The sequence below is a fragment of the Cyprinodon tularosa genome, unplaced genomic scaffold, assembly GCF_016077235.1.
Source record: "Cyprinodon tularosa strain WSP-4 unplaced genomic scaffold, ASM1607723v1 ctg493, whole genome shotgun sequence".
Taxonomy (NCBI): Eukaryota; Metazoa; Chordata; class Actinopteri; order Cyprinodontiformes; family Cyprinodontidae; genus Cyprinodon; species Cyprinodon tularosa.
The window spans coordinates 10,756-37,145 of NW_024039222.1; the positions used below are offsets into that span (position 1 = coordinate 10,756).

Consider the following 26,390-nt stretch of genomic DNA (forward strand, 5'->3'; position numbering starts at 1 on the left):
GCGTGTACGATAAAATCTTTGTACGTTTTTTCGTAGTGTAAAATGTCTTAGAGGAGAACAATCATTTAAGGTACACAGTTCACTGGAAAAAAGTCACTTTTTCTTCAAATAACTGCACTTGTTCTTGAATTGAGGACGTAAAAGATGCTAACTGGTTAGCAAGATGCTTTCTACAAACCGGCCACATCTTCTATCTGTGGCCCTTTTCATAGAACTTTAACCAGTAACTAACTGGGTTAACTGGCCGACCAATTTACCAGATCAATACCTGGCATTAGTTTTACTATATAACTGCCCACCGTTAGTAGAGGTGATACGTTAGTGATCAACTTAAACTCATTTTCTCTTGGCGGGGCTTAGATTAAGTGGTCTGGAATGATGACTAATAGCTTTCCTGCCTGACAAAATAATCCCAGCAGATGCATTTAGGAACCGTGGGAAATAGAAATGTATTTAAAGCATCATCAATATTCTATGTTTATGTGATTGGTTTAAAAATGTTATTTTTTTATCTTCTATTTTTGGTTTGTTAAAAAAATTATTTAAAATTTTTAATCCATCTAGTTTAAAAAATGCTTTTCACTTTTAAACTGTTTTTGTTTTACTTTCCAAAAAGATTTTCTGTTTCAAATGATTTTTTTCTCAGTTTAAGCAAAAAGGTGTTTTAGAATAAACTTTCTGGCCCAAATTTAGCTCCATAAAAATCAACAAAGGTCCAGTTTGGATTGTAAAAATTGACAACAGCAACAAAAGGGAAATAATTTAAGATTTATTTTACAAAAACAAACAAGGACAGAACAAATTCTGTAGAAATGAAAGCATTAAAATAATTTCAGAATTTTTTTTAAACATGATATTTTTAATCACGTGGTTAAAAAAAAGCACTTCATGATGAATATGAACATTTATGCACAGACTGACTTCATTTTTCAGCCTTCTTCTCTTTACATCTGCAGTTCATCTGCCCAGTGGCTCTGCAAGAAGAAACACAAATGATCAGGAAACATTTATCTATGGGGAGAAACATGTTCCAATATTATTTAGACCAAAAAAAAAGTTTAACAAAAGGGAAATGTGAATAAAATGCATGTTTTTGTTTTTTTTATGTAATTTTAAAAAGATTTTAATTTCAACGTTTTTCTTTTTTCTATTTTATTATAATTTTATTTTTCTAATATTTGGGGGGAGACTCAGGGTGAATTGAATCGATCCTTCGAAGTCCGTGAAAATAAGGAGAAAGGAAGAGTTTTGGCTGTGAATTCAAACAGGTCTACCCTTTGGCAGGTTTTACTGCCATACAATCTGTCGCTTAGCAACTGTGACAGTTGACACACAAAGCAGGAAAAGAATAAACACAATAAACTGTTTCTTTTAAATTTTTTTTATTGTAAAGTGAACAAGACTGATGAGAATCCAGAGTGGAATAAAGGTTCCAACCACCGGGAGCAGGAACAAATCAAATCAAATGTAATGATAGAAATCTTAGGCCCCGTCCACACGAAGTCAAAACGAACACGAAACGCTAATATTTTCCAAAACGTTTGTCGTAAAGACGCAGACGTAAAATAAATGTGATCGTCCACACAAATGCATGAAAACGCTGCAAAATGTATGCCAGGCCTGTAAGTGGCGCTGTGGTGCCAAAGCAAAAATAAGCGACGAAATGTTGGGCATGCGCACTAATATTTATACATGGTTGCCCTGCGGGTCCATTTTCGTGGTTCAGTCAAATTCAGGTGCTGAACTATGTGGTCGATATTGCTCTGTTCTTCCTGGAGATATTCCAGAAGAAGAAGATTCTGTTGTAAGCCCGACAGCAGGGTGTGTAGCATGAGCAGCAACCATTCAACACAGTACGGCGCCATTGTTGTTGTGATACTGTGTCGCGCATGCGTGTTTAGAGGCGACGCTATGACGCATGCGTGTAAGAAAAAAAATCCGGTTAGAGCTTAAAGATGGAAACGCGAAAACTGCGTTTCAAAATCTTCCCACTCTGAAGGCTGAATAAAAAAAAGATCGTTTACAGACCCCCGAAACGCCGGCTTCGTATGGATGAGAGGCTGGTTAGGTGAAAAATTTGTGCGTTTAGGCCAGGGTTTGACTTCGTGTGGACGGGGCCTTAGTCAGTTAAATAACCTGCTGCTGTCATTCTGCACATCTCTGATGTTGCTGCTATTTTCAAATATCCATCACTGTAAAAATGTCCATAGCTGCATATTGGTTATTAATTCTCCAGTTTTATATTGTTAAAACACTTTACAGAATTGTATTGTTTATATTTCAATTCTTTACTATTATGTTATTCTTATACATTTTTCTAAGGTCCACATTTGTGTGACCATTTTTTCTATATCTTTTTGCTGCTATAAACACCAGAATTTCCCCATTGTGGGACAATAAAGGGATTCTCTATTCTATTCTATTTTGTTCTATAAAAGGAGAAGTAGGATATAAGTAAATCTAAACAATGTGTGTATAAAAATATATCTGCAAAATCTCATATTCAACAACAAAAAATATTTATTTAAGCAAATTGTGCAAAATAGCATTAAAAGAATAAAAATATCAGATTTATAGTTTCCACTCTGTAGATATATTAGAATCTGTCCTTAAATTACAGACAAACCCATTTACACAGTAACAGATAAAAACCTTTAGATAAATCAAACATTACCGCCACATATCTGACTCTATAACCATTAAAACAACTATTTTGCTTCAAATCGGTCTACAAAGGAGGACGTATTTGTCGGCCACAAAACGAGGAGTGTTGGAGTCCAGACCTTGGCGCATACACATGTGTATATACATATATATATATATATATACATATATATACAGGGCTCGATGTTAACCATCGCCCGATCTCCCGGTGCAAGTAGTTTTTATTGTTGGGAGAGTACAAATTTCATTGCATTTGCCCGCCGGGCATCACTCAAAATTACTTTAAAATCACTGACATTCGATGAATGTCAGTGAAGCGTTTCCGGCGCCATTTTTGTTGTTTTGTACACATTCTTGCGTGATTTGAAAAAGGTGTGTAATTTGGAAAAGCCGCATGATTTTCCACCAGATGGCGTGATGTTCGTCCGGGAATTGGTCGCGAATCAGACACAGTTTTTTTCGACTTGGCAGGCTAAAAAACAACAACAAGGCAAAAAAAATAATAAACGATACAGGAACAATAGGCCTTTGCAGCGCTGTCGCTGCTCGGGCCTAAAAATGTAAGTACAGTAACACACCCACCACCCAGATAACCCTAGATTAAAAATTATTGGTCAGGGATTAGGAAAATTGGCATAATTGTATGCCATGCGCACAGTGTAAATATGGCTATCATATGGCAGTCTTCTGTACAGTGATGCGGGTCATACATTAAAACATTTTCATTAAATTTTTACTCTTAGACATTGGAGAGGTGCATTTAAATGTTATAGAGCTAAACATGTTAGATTGGTGACCTATTATGTTATTATTATTGTCTTGTTGCTGCATTTATTTTGTCAGGGAAAACTAATCCTGAGTCAGTTAAAAGTCAGGGAATTCTGAAATGTCAGACTGTGGAAACCCTGAATAAAATAACTATAATGATTCTCTAGAAAAGTCACATTATATTAATAGTATTATCTTGTATAAACATACCGTGACTCTAAAATAAAAGTTATTCATTAGTGACATTGACTTCTGTCTCCTGATTTATCTTAAGTTTTTAACCTGTCAAGTTTTTTTTTTTGAATTATTAACATTACAATTTATATTTTTCCAAGCAAACAACAGTTTAAAGCAAAGTTTAGTTTGAAAAGAATGTGCAGGAAGGATTGAAAAGCATGTTAACACGGTAATGTAGGCTTGAGTTCATTATCTGACGCATGCAGATACACACCAGGAACCTGGAAACTTAAAAAATACTGAATTACAAAAAACATTTAAAAAAACAAACATGTTTCATTGATATATATATACAAAAATGAATATTAGGAACTATATTTATCAAACATTATACTGGGCAAGTAAAAATTGTTTCTGGGCAAATTAAATGTGAAAGTCACTTACCCAAAGAGCAAGTGGTAAAAATCCTTTACGTCAACCCCTGATATATATATATATATATATATATATATATATATATATATATATATATATATATATATATATATATATATATATATATATACATACATACACATCTTTACTCTCCACAGCCTGCATTCTCTAGATTTTTCTCCACCTCAAGCTTCTTTTCTGAACATGCAGCTTTACGATCAACCGGAAACACTTCCAGGAAAATATATCACAATATATATATATTTTTTTAGTAAAGGATTTTCAATGCCACGATAATCACATTTAATGAATTTTAATGCCATTTAAGGCCTTAATCTAAAAAAAATTTATAATTTAATGACTGTTTAGATATTTTATGAAACCCTGAAATTTCAATTTCATTTTTTTCCTTATAGAATCTGAAACATATTTGAAAACCATAAAATTTGAAAAATAAAATCTGAAAGAATCAATCCTGACATATTGGTTGAATTTTTGCTTACAATTTTTTTTCAAAGCTCCATTTTATAGACATGGATATTCCTCCACTTTATTTTTCTGAAAATATTTTTTTTCCAGTAATATAACAGAAATTCTCTCCATAGCTTCCAGGTTGTTTTTTTTTTTTCCCTGAAGCTTTGATCCTACCTGTGATGCAGACGGAGCGACGTCCTCCAGGTCTCCCAAGCAGCCTTGCTTGTAACGAACGAGGCTCCCCCACAGCAGCGAGCGGCGGCAGGACGGACAGCGTCCCTCCACAGGCAGCAGGCTGGACGGCTCCGACCTCAGGAAATATCTGGCCAGGCAGATTAAATGGCTGCTCATCTCACACGACGGGTGGAAGCAGCTCAGCTTCTCCGACACCTGGAGGAAAAAAGGACCAAAGCCGTCAGACGTGGATGGATCTAAATATTTATTCCATTAAATTCTAGTTAAGTTCAAATAACAATAAAAGCTGGAAAAGATCCTGAGCTGAGAATAAAAAACAACAATTTAGAAAGTGGCTTTCAGCTGTCTGACATTTAATGGCTCATGTTACCATACCATACCATACCAACTTTATTTATGAAGCACTTTATACACCGAACAGGACCAAAGTGCTGTACACAATCATAAAATACAATAAAATTATAAAATAGAGAAAAAACGAGTGTAAAATACATATTAGTATACAAAAAGAATAAAACAAAGTAAAACGTCTCAAATTGTGTCAAAAGCCAAGGAAAAAAGATGAGTCTTAAGAAGGGACTTAAAAACAGCAAGAGAAGAGGCCTGTCTTATGCTCAGAGGCAGATCATTCCACAGCTTAGGAGCTGCCACAGAAAAAGCACGGTCTCCTCTGAGCTTGCATTTCGTCTTTGGGACCCTCAGAAGCAACTGATCAGCTGACCTGAGGGAACGGGAGGGTGTATAAGAATGTAACAGCTCAGACAGATAAGAAGGAGCAAGGCCATTAAGAGTTTTAAAAACAAATAAAATAATTTTAAAATTAATCCTAAAATGTACTGGCAGCCAGTGTAAGGAAGCTAAAACAGGGGAAATGTGGTCGAATTTTCGTGTACCTGTTAAAAGACGTGCAGCAGCATTTTGAACCCTCTGAAGATGAGAAATATACAAGTCGCTGACCCCTGTATAAAGTGAGTTACAGTAATCCAGCCGTGTCGTCACAAATGCATGGATCACTGTTTCGAAATGCTGTCTGGAAAGAATGGGTTTTACTTTTGCTAGCTGCCTTAAGTGGAAAAAGCTGGACTTTATAACGGCTCTGATGTGCGCTTCCATTTTAAGACCAGCATCCATCTTAACCCCTAAATTTGTAATAACCGGCTTAACGTACTGAGCCAAGGAGCCAAGACTGGTCACGGAATCAGCAGTGGATCTGCCAAAGATCATTACGTCCGTCTTGTCCTCATTGAGTTTTAAAAAATTTAGGGCCACCCAGGCCTTCACATCTTCAAGACATAAAAACAGAGACCGAAGAGAGGTGGAGTTTACATTCTTTAGCGGTAAGTATATCTGTGTGTCATCTGCATAGCAGTGAAAGGCAATCCCATGTTTTCTTAAAATAGAGCCGAGCGGAAGAAGGTAAAGTGAGAAAAGGAGCGGGCCTAGCGGGCCTAGAACTGAGCCCGCTCCTGTTGAATCAGGAAATCACTGCTTATCGATTTGTAGAGACGAGTTAGTTTTACGAGTTTTTATTTCATCCAGGGGCGGATTTAGGAAATTTGGGGCCCTGGGCAAAGACAGGCAGGGGGCCTCTGGATTGAGAAGTCAACACATTAAACAGACCCATTATACAGATAGAGAAATTTTAAAAGAAAAGACATCTATTATTTTTTCTAGGTTTTGTCCCTCTCTAAGCCCATTCTCACTTAGCTGATTGCTCCTTCCGGTGTTTCCAAAAAGGCCAAAGTAAATAACCCAGTCCTTCTTTTCACTGTAGACAAGCCATGATCTATGGAAGACGATTAGGGCCACTGAAAAAATAAAAAAAGTTAATTGATTTTGTGATTTTATTTTAGTGTACTATGAAAAAAAAAGTCAGAATTCTGACTTTAATCTTAGAATTCTGACTGAATTCTGACAGCTAACAAACATGTTAGCATCAAGCCGTAGCCATGTCTATTTTATAGACTATCTCTCTGGTTTTAATCACCTTCTGCTCTTCCATTATAAAATAGAATCAGCAGGGACGGAAAAAGTTGCATAATTCCATAATTTTCCACCAATGTGTTCCTGTTCCTCCCAAACTACTCACATCTTTGTCAGTGAAGCTGAGTGCTCCACATCTCTGCCTTCATGGTGCCCATCTACATTAAGATCCAAAATTCTGAGATTAAAGTCTGAATTCTGAGATTAAAGTCTGAATTCTGAGAAAAAAAAGTCAGAATTCTGAGAAACAAAAGTCTGAATTCTGAGATTAAAGTCTGAATTCTGAGAAAAAAAAAGTCAGAATTCTGAGAAACAAAAGTCTGAATTCTGAGATTAAAGTCCGAATTCTGAGATTAAAGTAATTCGGACTTCAGAATTCTGAGAAAAAAAGTCTGAATTCTGAGAAAAAAAGTCTGAATTCTGAGATTAAAGTCTGAATTCTGAGATTAAAGTCAGAATTCTGAGATTAAAGTCCGAATTCTGAAATTAAAGTAATTCGGACTTCAGAATTCTGAGAAAAAAAGTCTGAATTCTGAGATTAAAGTCTGAATTCTGAGATTAAAGTCTGAATTCTGGTAAGAAAGTCTGAATTCTGAGAATAAAGTAATTCTGACTTCAGAATTCTGAGATTGAAGTCAGAATTCTGAGAAAAAAAGAGTCCGAATTCTGAGATTAAAGTCCGAATTCTGTGATTAAAGTCCGAATTCTGAGATTAAAGTAATTCGGACTTCAGAATTCTGAGAAAAAAAGTCTGAATTCTGAGAAAAAAAGTCTGAATTCTGAGATTAAAGTCTGAATTCTGGTAAGAAAGTCTGAATTCTGAGAATAAAGTAATTCTGACTTCAGAATTCTGAGATTGAAGTCAGAATTCTGAGGGAAAAAAAGAGTCTGAATTCTGAGAATAAAGTCTGAATTCTGAGAATAAAGTAATTCGGACTTCAGAATTCTGAGAAAAAAAGTAGGAATTCTGAGAAAAAAAAGTCTGAATTCTGAGATTAAAGTCTGAATTCTGAGATTAAAGTCTGAATTCTGGTAAGAAAGTCTGAATTCTGAGAATAAAGTAATTCTGACTTCAGAATTCTGAGATTGAAGTTAGAATTCTGAGAAAAAAAGAGTCCGAATTCTGAGATTAAAGTCCGAATTCTGAGATTAAAGTCCGAATTCTGAGATTAAAGTAATTCGGACTTCAGAATTCTGAGAAAAAAAGTCTGAATTCTGAGAAAAAAAGTCTGAATTCTGAGAATAAAGTCTGAATTCTGAGAATAAAGTCTGAATTCTGAGAATAAAAAAGTCTGAATTCTGAGATTGAAATCAGAATTCTGACTCTTCCTGACTCTAACTTTTTTATATTTTTTCAGTGGCCCTAATCCTCCTCCGTAATGATCCGTTTATCTGTTCTCCATTTTTCATTTGAATGAAAAAATAGCTGGAAGTAAATATCAGTCCGTCTCCATTTCACAGTTCACCATTTGAAAAAACACCTAAAAGCCTGAAGTTTTCCACTTTAACATGAGAAAAAAGAATAATAAAAACTGGTCGTCTGTAACAAATACAAACAAAAACATAATTTTAAAATGACCTATCTTCAATATGGTAAATAATTACTTATCAATATAAGGGGACGTCCCTTTCTAAGGTTTAATGCTGAGACACACTTAATATTATAAGCATTCTGACCAGGGGCGGTTCTAGACCAAATATACCAGGGAGGCGGCCAGCATGTTTTCATGGGGGCCCAGAAAAGCATGAAACAAAAAACAGGGGATTCAGATATATTAAGAGAGCTGCATGAAATGAAATTTCCATTCAATTAGGTTTAGGTCTTCCAATTGAAAATATTTATTTTTGGCTTAAAAATATTCATTTGGATTATCGTTAAAATCAAAATAGAATCTCTTAGCATAGCAAAAAAGCAACTCAAAAATTGTAGCAATATAAATATCTAAAAGATCAAATAAAGCTATTATTTGGAATATTAGGTCAATATTAGGGCTGGGCGATATAGAAAAAAAGCTTATCGATAAAAAAAAATGCATATTGATCGATGTCGATAATTATTGAAAAGATTTGAAACCATATTTTATGTGCAGCTCTGCCTGGACTTTTTATAATATTGCTAAATGATTTAATTTTAATAAAAAAACACAAACACAGACTTCCAATTAAATATTTATTTAACCAACTTCGTCTCGTCTCGTCTCGCCTCGTCGTCTCCCGCTTTATCCGGAACCGGGTTGCGGGGGCAGCAGACTAAGCAGAGACTCCCAGACTTCCCTCTCCGCAGACACCTCCTCCAGCTCTGTTGGGGGAAGCCCTAGACGCTCCCAGGCCAGCCGAGAGACATAGTCTCTCCAGCGTGTCCTGGGCCATCCCCTGGGCCTCCTCCCGGTGGGACATGCCTGGAACAGCTCCCGAGGGAGGCGTCCAGGGGGCATCCGAAGAAGATGTCCGAGCCACCTCAACTGACTCCTCTCGATGTGGAGGAGAACCGGCTCTACATTGAGCCTCTCCCGAATGACCGAGCTCCTCCCCCTATCTCTAAGGGAGAGCCCAACCACCCTGCGGAGAAAGCTCATTTCAGCCGCTTGTATCCGGGATCTCGTTCTTTCGGTCATGATCCAAATTTCATGACCATAGGTGAGGGTAGGAACGTAGACCGACCGGTAAATTGAGAGCTTTGCCTTTTCGCTCAGCTCTCTCTTCACCAGGACAGACCGGTGCAGCGTCCGCATTATTGCAGCAGCCGCACCGATCTGTCTATCGATCTCCCGCTCCATTCTTCCCTCACTCGTGAACAGGACCCCAAGATACTTGAACTCCTCCACTTGAGGCAAGGACTCCCCTCCAACCCGAAGGGGACATGCCACCTTTTTCCGGTCGAGAACCATGGCCTCGGATTTGGAGGAGCTGATTCTCATCCCAGCCGCTTCACACTCGGCTGCGAACCGCCCCAGCGCACGCTGTAGGTCTTGGCAGGAGGGAGCCAGCAGAACTACGTCATCCGCAAAAAGCAGGGACGAGATCCGCTGTTCCCCAAACCAGACCCCCTCCAGTCCTTGGCTGCTCCTAGAAATCCTGTCCATAAAAGTTATGAACAGGACCGGTGACAGAGGGCAGCCCTGTCGGAGTCCAACATGCACCGGGAACAGGTCCGACTTAATGCCGGCAATGCGAACCAGACTCCTGCTCCGCTTGTACAGAGAACGGATGGCCCCTAATAAAGGGCCCCCGACTCCATACTCCTGGAGCACCCCCCACAGGGCAGCACGAGGGACACGGTCGAATGCCTTCTCCAAGTCCACAAAACACATGTGGACTGGTTGGGCAAACTCCCATGAACCCTCAAGCACCCTGCAGAGGGTGTAGAGCTGGTCCACCGTTCCACGGCCAGGACGAAAACCACACTGCTCCTCCTGCAGCCGAGGTTCGACAATCAGCCGGACTCTCCTCTCCAGCACCCTGGCATAGGCCTTTCCGGGGAGGCTGAGAAGTGTGATTCCCCGATAGTTGGAACACACCCTCCGGTCCCCCTTCTTGTGGAGGGGAACCACCACCCCAGTCTGCCAATCCAGGGGAACTGTCCCCGACCTCCACGCGATGTTGAAGAGACGTGTCAACCATGACAGCCCGACAACAACCAGAGCTCTGAGATACTCAGGACGGATCTCGTCCACCCCCGAAGCCTTGCCACCGTGGAGTTTTTTGACTACCTCGGTGACTTCAGCCCGGGTGATGGACGAACCAAGCCCCAAGCACCTCGTCTCTTCTTCCCCCACGGTAGGCATGTCTGTCGGGTTGAGGAGATCCTCAAAGTATTCCTTCCACCGCCCGACAATATCCTCCTTCAAGGTCAGCAGCTCCCCACACCCACTAAAAACAGTGTTAGTGAAGCACTGCTTTCCCCTCCGGAGGCGCCGGACGGTTTGCCAGAATCGCTTTGAAGCCAACCGATAGTCTTTTTCCATGGCCTCTCCGAACACCTCCCAGGCCCGAGATTTTGCCTCTCCAACCGCCCGGGCCGTGACACGCTTGGCCTCACGGTATCTGCTTGCTGCTTCAGGAGTCCCACAAGCCAGCCAGGATTGATAGGACTCCTTCTTCAGCTTGACGGCATCCCTTACTATCGGTGTCCACCACCGGGTTCGGGGATTGCCACCACGACAGGCACCGCAAACCTTACGGCCACAGCTACGGGCAGCCGCATCAACAATAGAGGCAGAGAACACAGCCCATTCGGACTCCATGTCTCCAACCTCCCTCGGAACCTGAGAGAAGCTCTCCCGGAGGTGGGAGTTGAACACGTCTCTGACCGAGAGCTCCACCAGACGTTCCCAGCAGACCCTCACTACACGTTTGGGCCTGCCGAGTCTTTCAGGCTTCCTCCTCTTCCAGCGTATCCAACTCACCACCAGGTGGTGGTCGGTGGACAGCTCCGCCCCTCTCTTCACCCGAGTGTCCAAGACATGCGGCCGAAGATCAGAAGATACGACTACAAAGTCGATCATCGACCTTCGGCCTAGGGTGTCCTGGTGCCAAGTGCACCGATGGACATCCCTATGCCTGAACATGGTGTTCATTATGGACAATCCGTGACTTGCACAGAAGTCCAATAATGAGACACCACTCGGGTTCAGAGCTGGGGGCCCGTTCCTCCCGATCACGCCCCTCCAGGTGTCACTGTCGTTTCCCACGTGGGCGTTGAAGTCTCCCAGCAGAATGATGGAATCCCCGGGAGGGGCGCTTTCTAACACCCTCCCCAGGGATGCTAAGAAGGCCTGGTACTCCGTACTGCCGTTCGGCCCATAGGCCGAAACAACTGTCAGAGTCCTCCCTTCAACCCGAAGGCAAAGGAGGCGACCCTCTCGTCTACCGGGGTGAACTCCAACACGAGACGGCTGTGCTGGGGGGAGACAAGCAGCCCCACCCCCGCCCTCCGCCTCTCCTCGCGGGTAACTCCAGAGTAGAAGAGAGTCCAGCCTCTCTCAAGGAGCTGGGTTCCAGAGCCCTGGCTGTGCGTAGAGGAGAGCCCAACTATTTCTAGCTGGTATCGCTCCACCTCCCGCACAAGCTCGGGCTCCTTCCCCGCCAGTGAGGTGACATTCCACGTCCCCAGAGCCAGTTTAAGCGCCCGCGGATCAGGTCGCCGAGGTCTCCACCTCTGGCTGCCGCCCAATCCTCTTTGCACCGGTCCCTCATGGTTCCCCCTGCAGGTGGTGGGCCCACTGGGGGATGGCCTCGCGTCGCTACTTCGGGCTGGGCCCGGCCGGGTCCCGCGAGGAAGAACCCGACCACCAGGCGCTCGCCGACGAACCCCAACCCCAGGCCTGGCTCCAGGGTGGGGTCCCGGCTCCGCCGTACCGGGCGACGTCACGTGCCTCGTTTGAGTCCTCGTCATAAGGGTTTTTGAACCGCTCTTCGTCTGACCTGTCACCCAGAGCCTGTTTGCCTTGGGAGACCCTTCCAGGGGCATTTAGCCCCCGACAACATAGCCTCTGGGATCACCCAGGCACTGAAACCCCTCCACCACGTTAAGGTGGCGGTTCAAGGAGGGGTATTTATTTATTTATTGGTATTTATTTAACCAACTTTTTTAACCATAACAGAATTGTTTTAAAGAAAAATAACTTAAGAGACCTGAGTTATGTTATTAAATACTGACAAAGAATAAACTAAAGTGACCAGAAAAGTGACCAAAATAAATATAACCAATAAATAAATGCCCCCCCACCGCCGCCGCCCCCGTTTCCTGCATTAACCTGAGTTATTACTTTGAAGTTTCTGGCCCCTCAGCATTTTTATCTCAATTGTTAGAACTACGTGGGAAACTGCCCAGAACTGAAAATATATATATATTTTCCGAAGATTCCTCGGAGGAGAGCCGCGTCGGGGCCTACACAGCTCGTACTCCTGCGGCTGTGAGCGGCTGAGATGATAAAAAAAAAGTTGGTTTCGTTATCAGACTTCGTTTTCACTGGTTCCCGACACATTTTCCAGATGACTGTGGTTTGTTTTTGGTTCGACTTGCCATGACCGAAATACTGCCAGACTGCCGAACTACAAAAACCCTTCTTTGAAACAATTTCCTCCGCCTCTCCTTGCTGAACAGCTTCATGTGCTCTGTGTTGTGGTTTGAGAGGGCGGCGCTTGGTGACGGCGTGCCTGGGTCCACGATTGTGATTGGTTGGGAGGAAGCAGTGACTAGCATAAACCTATATGCTAGGCTACAATGAGAAGGAAGGAAAACTGCGTTTCTTTTTTATCGAACTTTTATCGAGCCTATTTTTTTCTATTGCGCCACACGTCTATCGATCGATATATATCGTTATTGAATTATCGCCCAGCCCTAGTCAATATACATTCATAATTTAGGAATTTTACATATTTTTTTATTTTCAAGTAAAAATTTTTCTATAAAATTAGACTTAGAACTGAAGAAAAGCTGATAAAGCAGTAAAAATTGGTTTTTAAAATTTGTTTTGAAAAAAACATTCAGCAGATGAAAACTTGGATCATATCTCAATACAACTTTTTAAATAATTAGTCAAATAGAATTTTTTAAGAAAATAAAAAATGAAATAGATCCAAAGGATCTATCAGTAACCATGTCTGTTCCAGTGCATAATATCAGTAGAATATCTTTTAGTATTATGTCTCCAGTACGGGGGCCATATGAGGGCCAGGACATGATCTACAGGGGCACTGGCCCCCGTTGGCCCCTGTCTAGAACCGCTCATGCTTTTGATGGGTTATATATACATATATATATATTTTTATTACATGTTGTATTAACCATATATGTAAAAGGAGTTTTATACCCCATCCCCCCGATTTCGTCACGACTATTACCGTTGCCATCTTCTTGCAGAGAAAGCACGTGGACATCAGCTCTTCCCCTGCAGATGGCGACGGCAGCTTCTTCTTGGCCCTCACGCTGCCGAAGGCGATGGGGATGTGCAGGGGGGGCTGCAGGCCGGGGTCAAAGTCCATCCTGTACTCCTGCCTGAGCCAGCGGGCCGTCAGAGGAAGCCTGCTCCACGGCGCCACCCTCAGCATGTTGGAGACGACGCGCCAGTGGAACTGCAGGCTGCTCTCCTTCTTGGAACGCCGGGAGACGTGGGAAAGCCGTCTGGAGGAGTGGGGGTGCTGCCACGCCCACTCGAACTGACGGGGAAAGATGAGAGGTTTACTTTAACTCATCGCAGCCACAGATACTCTGTAGCCTGTGGGATTTTTTACTCATTTATAAGGTCAGTACATCTCTGAGGTACAAGTACAATAACCCAACTCAACTACTATATATTCTGTACGGAGCCCCTGAAGGGACATGGAGGGAAAAAATTAACTTTTGCGAGATCCCGCAAAACTTTTGCGAGATCCCCAATACTTTTGCGGGATCTCGTAAAACTATTGTGGGATCTCGCAAAAGTAATGGGGATCTCGCAAAACTATTGCGGGATCTCGCAAAAAATAAACTTTTGCGAGATCCCGCCATACTTGTGGTGTAATGCTATGTGACGTCTTTTACTTTGAAAAGCAACAGAATATAGAGCAGGGGTTTTCCGGTCCCTAACAGCTGTTTGTAATTTAAGTGTATGTGAGACAAAAGCTGCAGCTCTGTGTGAGATACTTATCACTAAATAAAAGAACAACTTGACATGGTGTCAGGAGTGGGATGCTGCGCATGAATGGAGAAAGATGAAGAAAAGGGCTAAGAGGAGAAATCGTGCATCAAGCGGATTAAAAGAAAGTTTTGCAAGTAGCTCTGGTGACGAGACGAAAGACAATCAGGCAGAAATGGGGCGACCCACGCCAAGCGCAACGTTCACCATACAACCTCCGGAGCCATTTGATTTCACCAAGCCACAAGAATGGGAACGGTGGATTAGGAGATTCGACCGCTTTCGGCTTGCAAGTAATCTAAACGCAACGCCAGAGGAAAACCAGGTAAATACGCTGGTGTATTGCATGGGCGATGAAGCCGAAGATGTGCTAAAGGGGCTACCGCTAACTGCAGATGCTAGAAACAACTATGCAGACGTGAAAGCAGGCTTTGATGCATTTTTTGTACCTAAAAAGAATGTCATATATGAGAGAGCCAAGTTTAATCAGCGCGTGCAATTGCCAGGAGAAACAGTGGATTCCTTCATCACTGCTCTTTACAACTTAGCTGAACATTGTAATTATGGACAGTTACATGAGGAGCTGATTCGTGACAGGCTGGTAGTTGGATTGAGAAACGTCTCCTTGTCTGAAAAGTTACAGCTAGACAGAGACCTCACGCTCCAAACTGCCATAGAAAAGACGAGGCTAGCGGAGGAAATCAGACGACAGCAGTAGGACCTGAGAGGAGAAAATAGTGGATGCTCCAGTGTCGATGCTGTGCATGCTACACCTGCTGGCTACAGAAAGCAGAGGTTTCCGTCCAAGCTGCTACAAGAACAGCTTCCAGGCAGATACAAACCGGCACACGCGCAGCAAAGCACAAGGGCCTGCTATAGATGTGGGAAAATGCCGGTACATAGAAAAGCAGAATGCCCTGCTACTGATGCTGTGTGTCATCGCTGTGGAAAGAAAGGACATTACAGTAATGTATGTAGGAACAGTGCAACCTCTCTGAATGCTGTTACAGCAGATGAAGGGGAAAGTTTTTTCCTTGGTGCTGTGGATGCTGGAAAAGATCCATGGACAGTGCAACTTCAAGTCAGAGATAAAAAAGTGTGCTTTAAGATAGACACAGGTGCTGATGTCACTGCCCTGCCAGTCGAGGTGTACCGTGACATTGCTGGGGGGCTAGATGTGATGCACCTGGCGACATCGACGCGCCCACTGTTTGGACCTGGTGGCAATATACTCAATGTCCTGGGCGTAGCTAAAGAGACACTGCATAGAGGCAAAATGACGGCTGAAGAGGACATTTATGTTGTTAAAGATCTGCACACTGCACTGCTGGGTCGCCCTGCTATTCAACAGCTTCAACTTGTAAGCAGGGTCAACAGCATCACCATGGATACGGTGAAGCGACAGTATCCAAAGCTGTGCAGCGGGCTGGGTCTTGTGCGGAGTCCATATGCACTTAAACTAAAACCAGGCGCAGTGCCCTTTTCTCTTTCAACACCTCGCAGGGTCCCTCTGCCACTCATGCGAAAAGTGAAGGAGGAGATAGATCGCATGGAGAAAATGGGCGTGATCACCAAGATCGAGGAGCCGACTGAGTGGTGCGCTGGGATGGTGGTGGTGCCAAAGAAAGAAGGTACTGTTCGCATTTGTGTCGATTTTACAAAAATGAATGAATCAGTGTGCAGAGAAAAATTTATCCTGCCATCAGTTGAGCATACACTGGGCATGCTAGCAGGTGCAACAGTTTTCAGTAAATTAGATGCCAATATGGGCTTTTGGCAGGTGCCATTAACAAAAGAGTCTGCCAAATACACCACCTTCATCACGCCTTTTGGGCGCTACTATTTTAACCGGCCACAGGAGGAGCATGACAGGCGACTGCATGCAGTGCTTCAGAAAGCACAAGAGGCTGGCATTACACTCAACATGGACAAATGTGCGCTCACACGCCACACAGTTAAATTCCTGGGTCACATGATCTCAGCAAACGGTGTGAAACCAGATCCAGAGAAGACGAGAGCAGTACAAGGGATCGATCCACCTAAAAATGTCAGTGAACTCAGGAGTTTCCTGGGTATGGTCAATCAGCTGGGGCGCTTCATACCTCACCTGGCTGAAAAACACAAGGTTCTACGGGACTTGCTGTCCAAGAAAAATCACTGGTACTGGGGTAAGGAACAACAGGCCGCCTTCGATCAACTAAAAGCTGAATTGTCGTCCCCACCAGTGCTCACATTATATAACCCAAACAGTGCGGTGAAAATATCAGCCGATGCCTCTTCTTTCGGCCTAGGTGCGGTCTTGCTGCAGCAGACTGGTGACAGGTGGTCACCTGTGGCGTATGCATCACGGTCCATGACACCGACGGAGCAACGCTACGCCCAAATAGAGAAGGAGGCACTGGCAGCGACGTGGGCTTGTGAAAGGTTCAGCTGTTTCATCCTGGGAAAACAATTTGAACTTGAAACCGACCACAAGCCGCTGGTGACTCTGCTGGGAGGCAAAGCGTTGGATGAGCTCCCGCCCAGGATCCAAAGATTCAGGATGCGGCTTCTGAGGTATGACTATATAGTCAAACATGTCCCTGGTAAAAGCCTATGGACGGCTGATACCTTATCTCGTGCTCCTCTGAGATCCGTTCAAACACACACAGCCACAAACCTGTTAGAAAACACTGACATATATGTTGACTCTGTCATCAGCAACCTTCCTGTCAGTGGGGACTATCTGGCCAGCCTGCGCGAGCATCTGAAGGCAGACAGCATTTGCTCCACCCTGATTAAGTACTGCACAGATGGCTGGCCTGATAAAAGTCAACTACGAGGAGGGCTGAAACAATTCTGGACTGACAGGGCAGTGCTGACTGTACACGATGGTCTACTGCTACGGGGCACAAGACTTGTCATCCCATCAGCACTGCAAGAAGATGTGCTGCAAAGGCTACACGAGGGGCACTTGGGGGTAACAAAATGCAGAAGCCGGGCCAAGGGGACAGTGTGGTGGCCAGGACTCAGCAGCCAGTTGAACAACATGGTGCTGAAATGCAAAACCTGCATTCAAGAGAGACAGAACATAAAAGAGCCACTGATGCCAACAGCGATGCCCATGAGGCCCTGGCAAACCTTGGGTGCTGATCTGTTCACACTGAGGGGCAAGACTTACCTGATAGTTGTGGACTATTTCTCAAGGTACGTAGAAATTGCACTACTGTCTGCCACAACGTCCACAGAGGTGGTGCTGCAGTTAAAATCCATGTTTGCCCGCCATGGCATTTGTGAATTCTTTAAAAGTGACAATGGGCCTCAGTTCTCAGGTAGCTACTTTAGAGAGTTTGCAGCCAAGTATGGCTTTGTACACATCACAAGCAGCCCCAAGTTTCCTCAGAGTAATGGGGAGGCCGAAAGGGCTGTACAAACTGTGAAAAGCCTGTTAACGAAAGCGTCAGACCCATACCTCACCTTACTGGCCTATAGAGCAACCCCCCTGCAGAATGGATATAGCCCAGCTGAGCTGTTGATGGGACGCCGCCTCCGTACTACTGTCCCCGCTCTTCCGACCCTGCTGAACCCCGTTTTGCCAGACTATAGTGAATTGGGGGCCAAAGAAGAGGAGAAGAGGAGGAAGGATGCTGGATACTTTAATAAGCGCCACGGGGCAAGGATCCTGCGCCCACTCTTACCTGGAGAGGATGTGTGGGTCACTGATGCGCGAGTCCAGGGAACAGTGATATCACAACATAGCACTCCTCGCTCCTACATTGTTCAGGTGCCCCGAGGCACTCTGAGGAGAAACCGATACCATTTGGTGCCATTGCAGACCAACAACGGATTGGTCGATGCTAAACCACAGGTGGGTTAAGAGCCGCCAACTCCAGAGGCCCCACTTGCGACATCAGCACCTACCATTACAGGGACCATGCGGACCAGGGCCGGGAGAGAGGTCAGACCTCCGAAGAGACTGGTAACCCTATGAGACTTTGAAAAAAAAATCGGACATGAAAAAAAAAAAAAAAAAAAAAGAGAAAAAATGAAAAAGAAATGTGATTGTATTTTGTTCTTAAGATGTGAATGCTGTAATTGATCTGCTTTAAGATACTTTAGTAGGAACCGGATATTTAAAGTAAGTATTTGTTAAAGAGAAAAAAAAAAAAACAAGTAGTTTAGTCAAGTGTTTTTTTTGGTGTTCATGTGTGAATCAGGGACAGAACAGGTCCTCCAGCTAAACTTTTAAGATCTGCTGGTACAAAGGCTGTCTACCCTTTTGTTCCAAAGAAAGGGAGATGTGGTGTAATGCTATGTGACGTCTTTTACTTTGAAAAGCAACAGAATATAGAGCAGGGGTTTTCCGGTCCCTAACAGCTGTTTGTAATTTAAGTGTATGTGAGACAAAAGCTGCAGCTCTGTGTGAGATACTTATCACTAAATAAAAGAACAACTTGACAATACTTTTTGTAACATTACGACAATGAAGTCATCATACATCAACCCGTTTCAGAAAGAAAGCTTGGAGCTCCGCCCAGCAGATGACGGCCGACCAGCTCCACTAATCAGCAACCAGAGTCCACTTTGACATCCTGCCCAGATTGATGCTGCTGCTAAAAGATTTCCTGATTTGTCAAACTGATGCTAAAGTATAACTTCACATGATGCTCCACATTCCTCATTTTAGGGAAGAAACGGCTTCTTTTAAGAGTTGTCATAGAATACAACTTGTTTCTCATAATGTTACGACTTTATTCTCTTAATATTGCAACTTAATTCTCGTGATTTCATGACTTTATTCTTGTACTATTACTATTTTATGCACGTAACATTACAACTTTATTCTCATAATATTACAAATGTATTCTCAACTTATGTGGGAAAATATGAAAAACAATTTTGCAAAAAGTCAGATTATTTTACTGACTGTAGTTCTGCAGTCCACCAGTAGGTGGCGACATGTTCACCTGAAGCTTCATGAACTGTGGGTATTATTGAAGCAACTTGGCCAAACGGTTCATGAGGCTTCATCTCACTACTGATGAGCAATGACCGTGAACCATGACGTCACATGGACCCTCTGTGTTCTACTCTGCCTCATACTCACCCTCAGGGCAGCTATATCCGAGGGGAAGCCGTGGATAATAAGAACCATCTCCCTAAGCAACGCAGGGAAACAGATGCACGTTAGATCCGCTGCTCCTCCTGAACATGACAGCAGAAGAAGAAGAGCGGCATATTTACCACGGCCCTCTGCCGCTGGTTCTCTTTGCGCCTCCTTTGTGCCTCCCGGCGTTGTGCTGTCCAATCCGCCGCTCAGGATTCACCGTGAAGCCGATGTAGATGCGGCCTTTGAATTTTGGGTTTGTGCAGTAAAGCATGTACACACCGTAGAAGCTTTCCACCTCCACTACCATTATAAAAAAAAAAAAAAGTTTAAGCCTCCTCAAAACCGGCAGCTAGCGTTAGCTAAAAACAAATATAGCTATCGCCGATAAACCCGTGAAATAATATGTAGAAAGTTAGAAACCGGTACCATTTAAATGCTGTTGTTGTATGTTTTCCTCTGTGAACAGTTGATCTCTGGCTTAGTGGGCCGTTAAGATGCCTGATCAAAAAATGTGTAAAGAACTCTCCATACTTCGCTCTTTTAAGAGAGAAAACAAAAATGTTATTATTTGATTACTAACTAATAAATGACATCGCGCGGCGCTCAATTAAATCATTATAATTAGTGCTAGAAAATAAAAATAAAAACTGTCCCTCTGTAAGGACTCCTATTTTGACACCGATTGGTTGTTTTGAACACCAGCGTAAAAGCTTTAGGATGTCCCTGATTGGTTAAAGTTCTGAAAGCTACAATTCAATTGGCTGATTTGTGGGATTCAAGGGCGGGGCTACGGAGTGACGTTTGTGCTATCCGGCGTCCAGTGGGTGCAACTAGCAAAACACAGGTAGCGTTCAGTTCTTTAAAGCTTGTATATAATTACCATTCTTTAGAAATAATAAACCGTTTAATACCGAACGGTTCTATATGTCTTCATTGTTTGAAAAATAAAAATAAGTCAGTTCTAGAAATGTTTACACATGTGGTGTTTCGCCATTCTGTGTTTCTCTGTTATTTTGTTCCAAATAGACATGGCAGTATCAGCGGATCACATCCGGGATAAGCTAACCAAGGAGCTGGGGGCAGTGCACGTGGTGGGTCTCCGTCTCCATGGGTGATGCTTCGCGTTGAACTATCTTGCAGAGCAGAATCTTCTCATTGATATTTATTAGTGATGTTTTAGTGAGGCATCTTGAAGCCAAAATGTGTTGCTACTGTCTCACAGAATACTGACACCTGCTGGACATTTAAAGACACTACAGGCAGTTTATTGGACTAAACTGAATTGATTTGATGACCTAGTGCACTGATATAATTTAAGTTATTATAGGTTATAATGTATTATTTCGTATGTATGTTTAAATTGAAAATATCTTTGATATTTTTAGATGCTGCCAATAAATAATGTAAACATATAAGGTGAAAATTAAGGGGGAAATGTGAACAAGGATGCTTTTGTGGACTAGGATTTTAGATCATGATTTTAAAACAATAAGCACAGTAAAAACAGTAAATAAACTAAGAGTCAATTTGAATTTTAACTTTAATTCAGTCATTCTTTTATGACTTTTGTTTCATAATGTTACAACTTAATTCTCGAAATACAAGAAAAAGAAATCTCCAGCCTGGCCCTAATACTCCGTTGTACTTAATAAATAAACAAACTACTGTATCTTTTTCTTATATAGAAAGAATTTAAGTTCAGTTTTCCATAGTTGTTTGTGTTTGGGAGCCTCTAAGTTGGGGTCCTAAGGGGGGCCCAGATCTCTGATCACATACTGACTTTTATTCATTTTATTTTGCACATTGCATATTATCGCTATATATATAGTTACATATGTATGTATTAATATTTTTCATGTGTCATTTTGTGATTTTGTGTATATATATATATATATATATATATATATATATATATATATATATATATATATAGTTATTTTGTTGGGGGTTTTTTATACCTGGAGCGTGTAACGAAGATAATTTCCCCATGGGATCATTCAAGTATTTCTGATTCTTGTGTTTTTTTCAGGACGTAGAGGACACCTCCCCCGGCAGATGTGCGGCTAGCTTCAAAGTCCTGGTGGTGTCACCGCAGTTTGAGGGTAAACCGCTGTTACAGAGACACAGGTATGATGTTTGTTGTAACTTTTTGATCTGAAGACAGATTTGATTAATCCTGCCTTTTAATTTACTTAATTATTTATTTAATATGGACAGTGATGTAAAATTCAGCTTGATTAAAAGCAGAAGTCGCAATATACTCAAGGGGGATTCTGTCACAGGAAATCAGCTAAAAATATGTTATATTATAAATTTAATACGAAAGTAAAAATATCCAACCACTTAGTAACAATTTTATGGAGTTTTAGCGACAATGATTTGTTAAAAAAATAAAATAAAATCACAATATTACCAAGAATCAATTTATAATTTAACTCAAAAACTCGATTTATATCTGCAAAAAAAAAAAAACCTAATAACTGAAAGTCCAAAACGTTTTTATTTTTAATAATAATGTCCACAAAGCAGTTCCAAATGACAAAACAAAGTCCTGGAAGTGTTTAAGTCCAAAGTCTGTTCCAAAATAATAAAAAAAAAAAAACCTAACGACCCCCCCTTAAGTTTCATAACGTAAGGGGGAGGGGGCGGGGTTATTACACTTTAAATGATTACTTTAAGTGTAATCACACTTTAAGTAATTCCTAAAGGAAATAAGAATCAGTTATTTAAAAGAACAACACATAGATACAGAAAGAAAAAAAGTTCAATAAAAAGGCAGGTTTTAGTCCAGCAGATGTTGCACAGTAAGAAGAAGTCTGGAAAATTCTAGATTTTTGTATTTTACAGACCTGGATATATTAATCAATCAATGAATGAATGTATCTATATATCACTTTACTGAAATTCATTGTTGGTGAAATCAGTATTAATAAAAACAACAAAACGGCATAAACAAACCAGAGATTTAAGCACATACTTACAAGACGACTCACCCCCAAAAAAGCTGTATAACAGGGGTGTATTTAGGGAATTTGGGGCCCTAGACAAAGACAGGCAGGGGGCCCTCTGAATTTAAGAAGACAACACATCAAACAGCCCCATTCTCCAGATAGAGAAATGTTAATAGAATAGACATCCATTATCTGTTCTAGGTTGTGTCCCTCTATTCTTGTCCCTTTTCTTCTTGTTTTCCTCTCTATGTTTTGTACTCAGCTGACTTTTCATGCTGTCTCTAAAGGAATGAAAGATTTTTTCCAAGCACTAAGCTCACTTAGCTGATTGCTCCTTCCTGTGTTTCCAAAAAGGCCAAAGTAAATAACCCAGTCCTTCTTTTCACTGTAGACAAGCCATGATCTGCTTATCTGTTCTCCATTTTTCATTTGGATGAAATAATAGCTGCATGAATCATGACAGCAGACAAGATAGAGGAGAGCAGGAGGCGGGGTTACCAATCTACTCGCTCTGGAGAGCAGAGTTCGCTGCTTTTAGATGTTGTCTCCAAAGTCTCCAGTAGCAGAAAAAAGTCTCTAGATTTGGCGCTAGGAGCTTTTTAGAAATCAAAGTGCTAGAGGGGTCTGAAAAGTGGCTAAATATAGCGACTAAAGCGCTAAGTTGGCAACACTGCTCTTTGCATGATTTGTTTTCAAATGGTTTGCTGCTGTCTGTTTGGACCTTTCTGCACATGTGCAGCAAATGGACTGATCCAATATGGTGGACACTGAAGGGGGGGGCTGAGACACACTTAATATTATCAGCGTTCTGATGGAATTTAGTGAAAGGATTTTTATCAAAAACATAATTAATGTGCACAAATAAGGAATAGTTGTATTAACCAGACATATAGAGTTTTACCAGAAACGTGGGCCCCTAAACTGTTTGTTTGGTGCCCTCTTCAGGTGATAAGCAATACTGATCATTGGTAATTTAGATAATTCAACATTTGCTCCATTTTAAAGGTTAATAATAAAAAAGGAAATGCAACAAAATTGAATAAAAAAGTGTTCATCATCTATCTTGTCTAGTTCAAGGATTTGATGTCAGTTTTTGTGTCTTTCCGTCATGTGACGTAAAAAATGTTGGAAATTCAGGTTAATATAGATGAAAACAAAAAAGGAAATAAAAAAAATGGACTTCATGGAGGGTAAAGTGTGCCGTCTGTTTGCAGGATGGTGAACACGTGTCTGGCGGAGGAGCTGAAGGAAATTCATGCGTTTGAACAGAAGACCCTGACGCCAGAGCAGTGGGACAAACAGAAGCTACAGTGACACATTTCCTCCTAGAGCCTTGAGAGTTTGGGAACATTGAAGGTTAAAGTGCTTCAGTCATCTTGTTGCTGCTACTAGTGCAAATAAAAAACAAATTCCTCCCCTGTCTTTGGATGAATCCTTTGTTTTTTATCTTACAGTGAAGAGAACAATAAATGGTTTATCGATGCTGCGTCAGCGGCATGACCAGTTAGGTGGGTTAGCTTCCCAGCACTGCACTGGTAATCAGAAGAAAGTCACATCAGAAAAACATTTAATGTAATTTTAATATAAAACTTTATTTCTTTGCAAACCTTAAAAAAGTAAAGCAAATCTTCTTCTAATTTCTGCTGGAAGAAACTTGGAAGGTCAAATTTGCTGGAAATGTTTGTTTCTCCTGAATGTTTTGCCTTAAATGTAAAAAGGCCTGAACTTATAAAGTGCTTTGTTCAAGTCTCCTGACCTGACATTACATCCAGTCATTCACTGCCGCTGTAGGTACCAGATTGACACGGGGGCCTGCGCCTTTTGATGACGTCACAATACATAATTGTTTTAACGTTTGCACAATTGCGCAAAACATTTTGATTGGTCTGGACAGCTTACTAAAGTCATTATAGCGGGGTGTAGGTTTTATTCGAAAGCGGGATTGCGGTTTGTAAACGGACAATTTTACGGAGAAATTCTCCATGGTCCCTGCGCCTTCCGATGACGTCACCGAATTCGCCATGGGCCTTGTGCCTCCCGATGACGTCACATTATGGCAACGCCACTCAAACAGACTACATTGAGCCCACGGTCTGCATTTGTAACGAGAATAAATTCAGGAGAATGAAGCTAAAGGGATACAAAAAATAAACTTGTAATATTACAAAACCAAAAATACTACGAATACAAAGTATATTCAGAGATTAAAGTCCCTCTGATACTGTTTAAGTGACTGAGAAACTGCAGATTTGCCACATTTAAGATGGCGGACGCTCTGACGCATCTCAGCGTAGGCAGATCCCGCCCAATGACGCGTCTACGGACAGTGCCAAACGATTACCGTTTATTGGCTAAATAAAATAGATTTGTGACAAATAGAGACCGCGGGCGCAATGTAGTTTGTTTGAGTGGAGTTGCCATATTATGACGTCATCAAAAGGCGCAGGCCCCCGAGTCAATCTCGTACCTACAGCGCATTGATGGTGGCAAATTACATCGTAGCTGTGCTGGGCCTCGCTGACACCAGGCTGCCATATACAGACGCCACTGTCACCCTGACAAAGCTTAAGGCTTCAGGCCAACTTAATCAGGCCCAGATCCAGTTATAACCTGCAGGTGGGTTCAATATCTATAAACCAGGGAGGTTTGGGGACAGGAAGAAAAGAAGAAATGAAAGAAAACCAGCTGGTGGAATCTAAGGATACAAGAAAATGTTTTTTTCACCATTTAAAGCCTGTTAGTAAATGATCACATCTTTATTAAAGATACGGTTTCCATGATGGGTTTTCTCTGGTGTCACCGTGTTTATCCTCATAAAGGTTTCTCCTCATGTAGCCTGGCTGGATGTAGTGATTTATGATAGGATCTACTTCCAGGTTTTCTTTTAATTTCTTCTGGAAAAAAAAAAATACTGTTTCTTATGGAGCCCCCTAGGGGACATGGGGAATTTTTTTTTTCTTTTGCGTTACCTCGCAAAATTCTGCGTTACCTCGCGAAAGTTTTGCGTTCCCACACAAAACCTTACTTCGGTAAAATTGAAAAGATATTCACAGATTCGGACTTCCAGGATCAATAACTCTCGTTGAATCACAAATGGCGCCTCTTTCATGCCTGATAGCACAGACTAGGTATTACAAGAATCAAAAAGCGTTATTTTCGAGAAAAACGAGCCGTTCTCCAACCGTCTGCAAAAGGTAAAACAACAGCAAAACATGGCAAATAAAAATCAATAACTCCACTGCCATAAAGTGCAGAGACTCCAAAATCACCACACGCACCAAGGGGCTCTTGGTGACCGCGGAATTGATCCCTGAAGTCTGAATCTGTGAATATCTTTCTAACTTTACCGAAGTAAGGTTAGGGTTAATTTTCGCAAAAGGTTTTGCGAGGTAACACAATACTTTTGCGAGGGAACGCAAAAGAAAAAAAAATTCCCCATGTCCGCTAGGGGGCTCCGTATTTTCTGGAAGAAATGGAAAAAAAAAACTTTTCTTCCAGTTTCTCCTGGAAAGAAAATCAAAAAGCGTTCTTACAGTTTGCTGGTGAAGATTCTCAGTCATCCAGGTCATTCCATAAAAAAAGAAAATTAAAAACAGTATGAATTTGAATTGAAAAAGCTTCCTGTATTGGAAGAATAACGTCGCAAAGAGAATAGTCTTAACATTACAAGAATAAAGTCGTAACTTTGTGAGAATAAAGTCGTGAAATTACGAGAGTAAAGTCATAACATTACAAGAATAAAGTAGAAAATTACGAGAAAGAGTCTAAAAATCATGAGAGTAAAGTCGTAACATAACGAGAATAAAGTAATACAAATACGAGAAAATAGTCGTAAAATTACGAGAATAAAGTCGTAATACTACGAGAATAAAGTCACAAAATTACGAGAAAAAAAGTTGTAAAATTATAAGAATTAAGTCGTAAAATTACGAGAGTAAAGTTTTAACATTACGAGAATAAAGTCATAAAATTACTAGAATAATGTCACAGAATAATTCAGATAATAAAGTAAAAAATCTTGGTGTTATTTTTGAT

At 41.6% G+C, this 26,390-nt stretch overlaps 2 protein-coding genes across 2 annotated transcripts; one reads left to right on the forward strand and one right to left on the reverse strand.

The window, feature by feature from the left end:
- Nucleotides 1–756: 756 nt before the first annotated feature.
- Nucleotides 757–19,744, reverse strand: slx1b (SLX1 homolog B, structure-specific endonuclease subunit). The gene is made up of 5 exons (XM_038302534.1): nt 19,539–19,744; nt 19,402–19,453; nt 13,543–13,857; nt 4,693–4,908; nt 757–974 (listed from the first exon to the last, which is right to left on the reverse strand). Exons 1-5 carry the CDS (start codon nt 19,709–19,711, stop codon nt 945–947), a joined length of 786 nt encoding a protein of 261 aa, XP_038158462.1. The 5' UTR covers nt 19,712–19,744; the 3' UTR covers nt 757–944.
- A 411-nt stretch (nt 19,745–20,155) lies between these two features.
- On the forward strand, nt 20,156–23,777 carry zgc:112271 (uncharacterized protein LOC553698 homolog). Its single transcript, XM_038302535.1, has 4 exons — nt 20,156–20,248; nt 20,431–20,495; nt 21,434–21,531; nt 23,570–23,777. Exons 2-4 carry the CDS (start codon nt 20,433–20,435, stop codon nt 23,667–23,669), a joined length of 261 nt encoding a protein of 86 aa, XP_038158463.1. The 5' UTR covers nt 20,156–20,248; nt 20,431–20,432; the 3' UTR covers nt 23,670–23,777.
- Nucleotides 23,778–26,390: the final 2,613 nt, after the last annotated feature.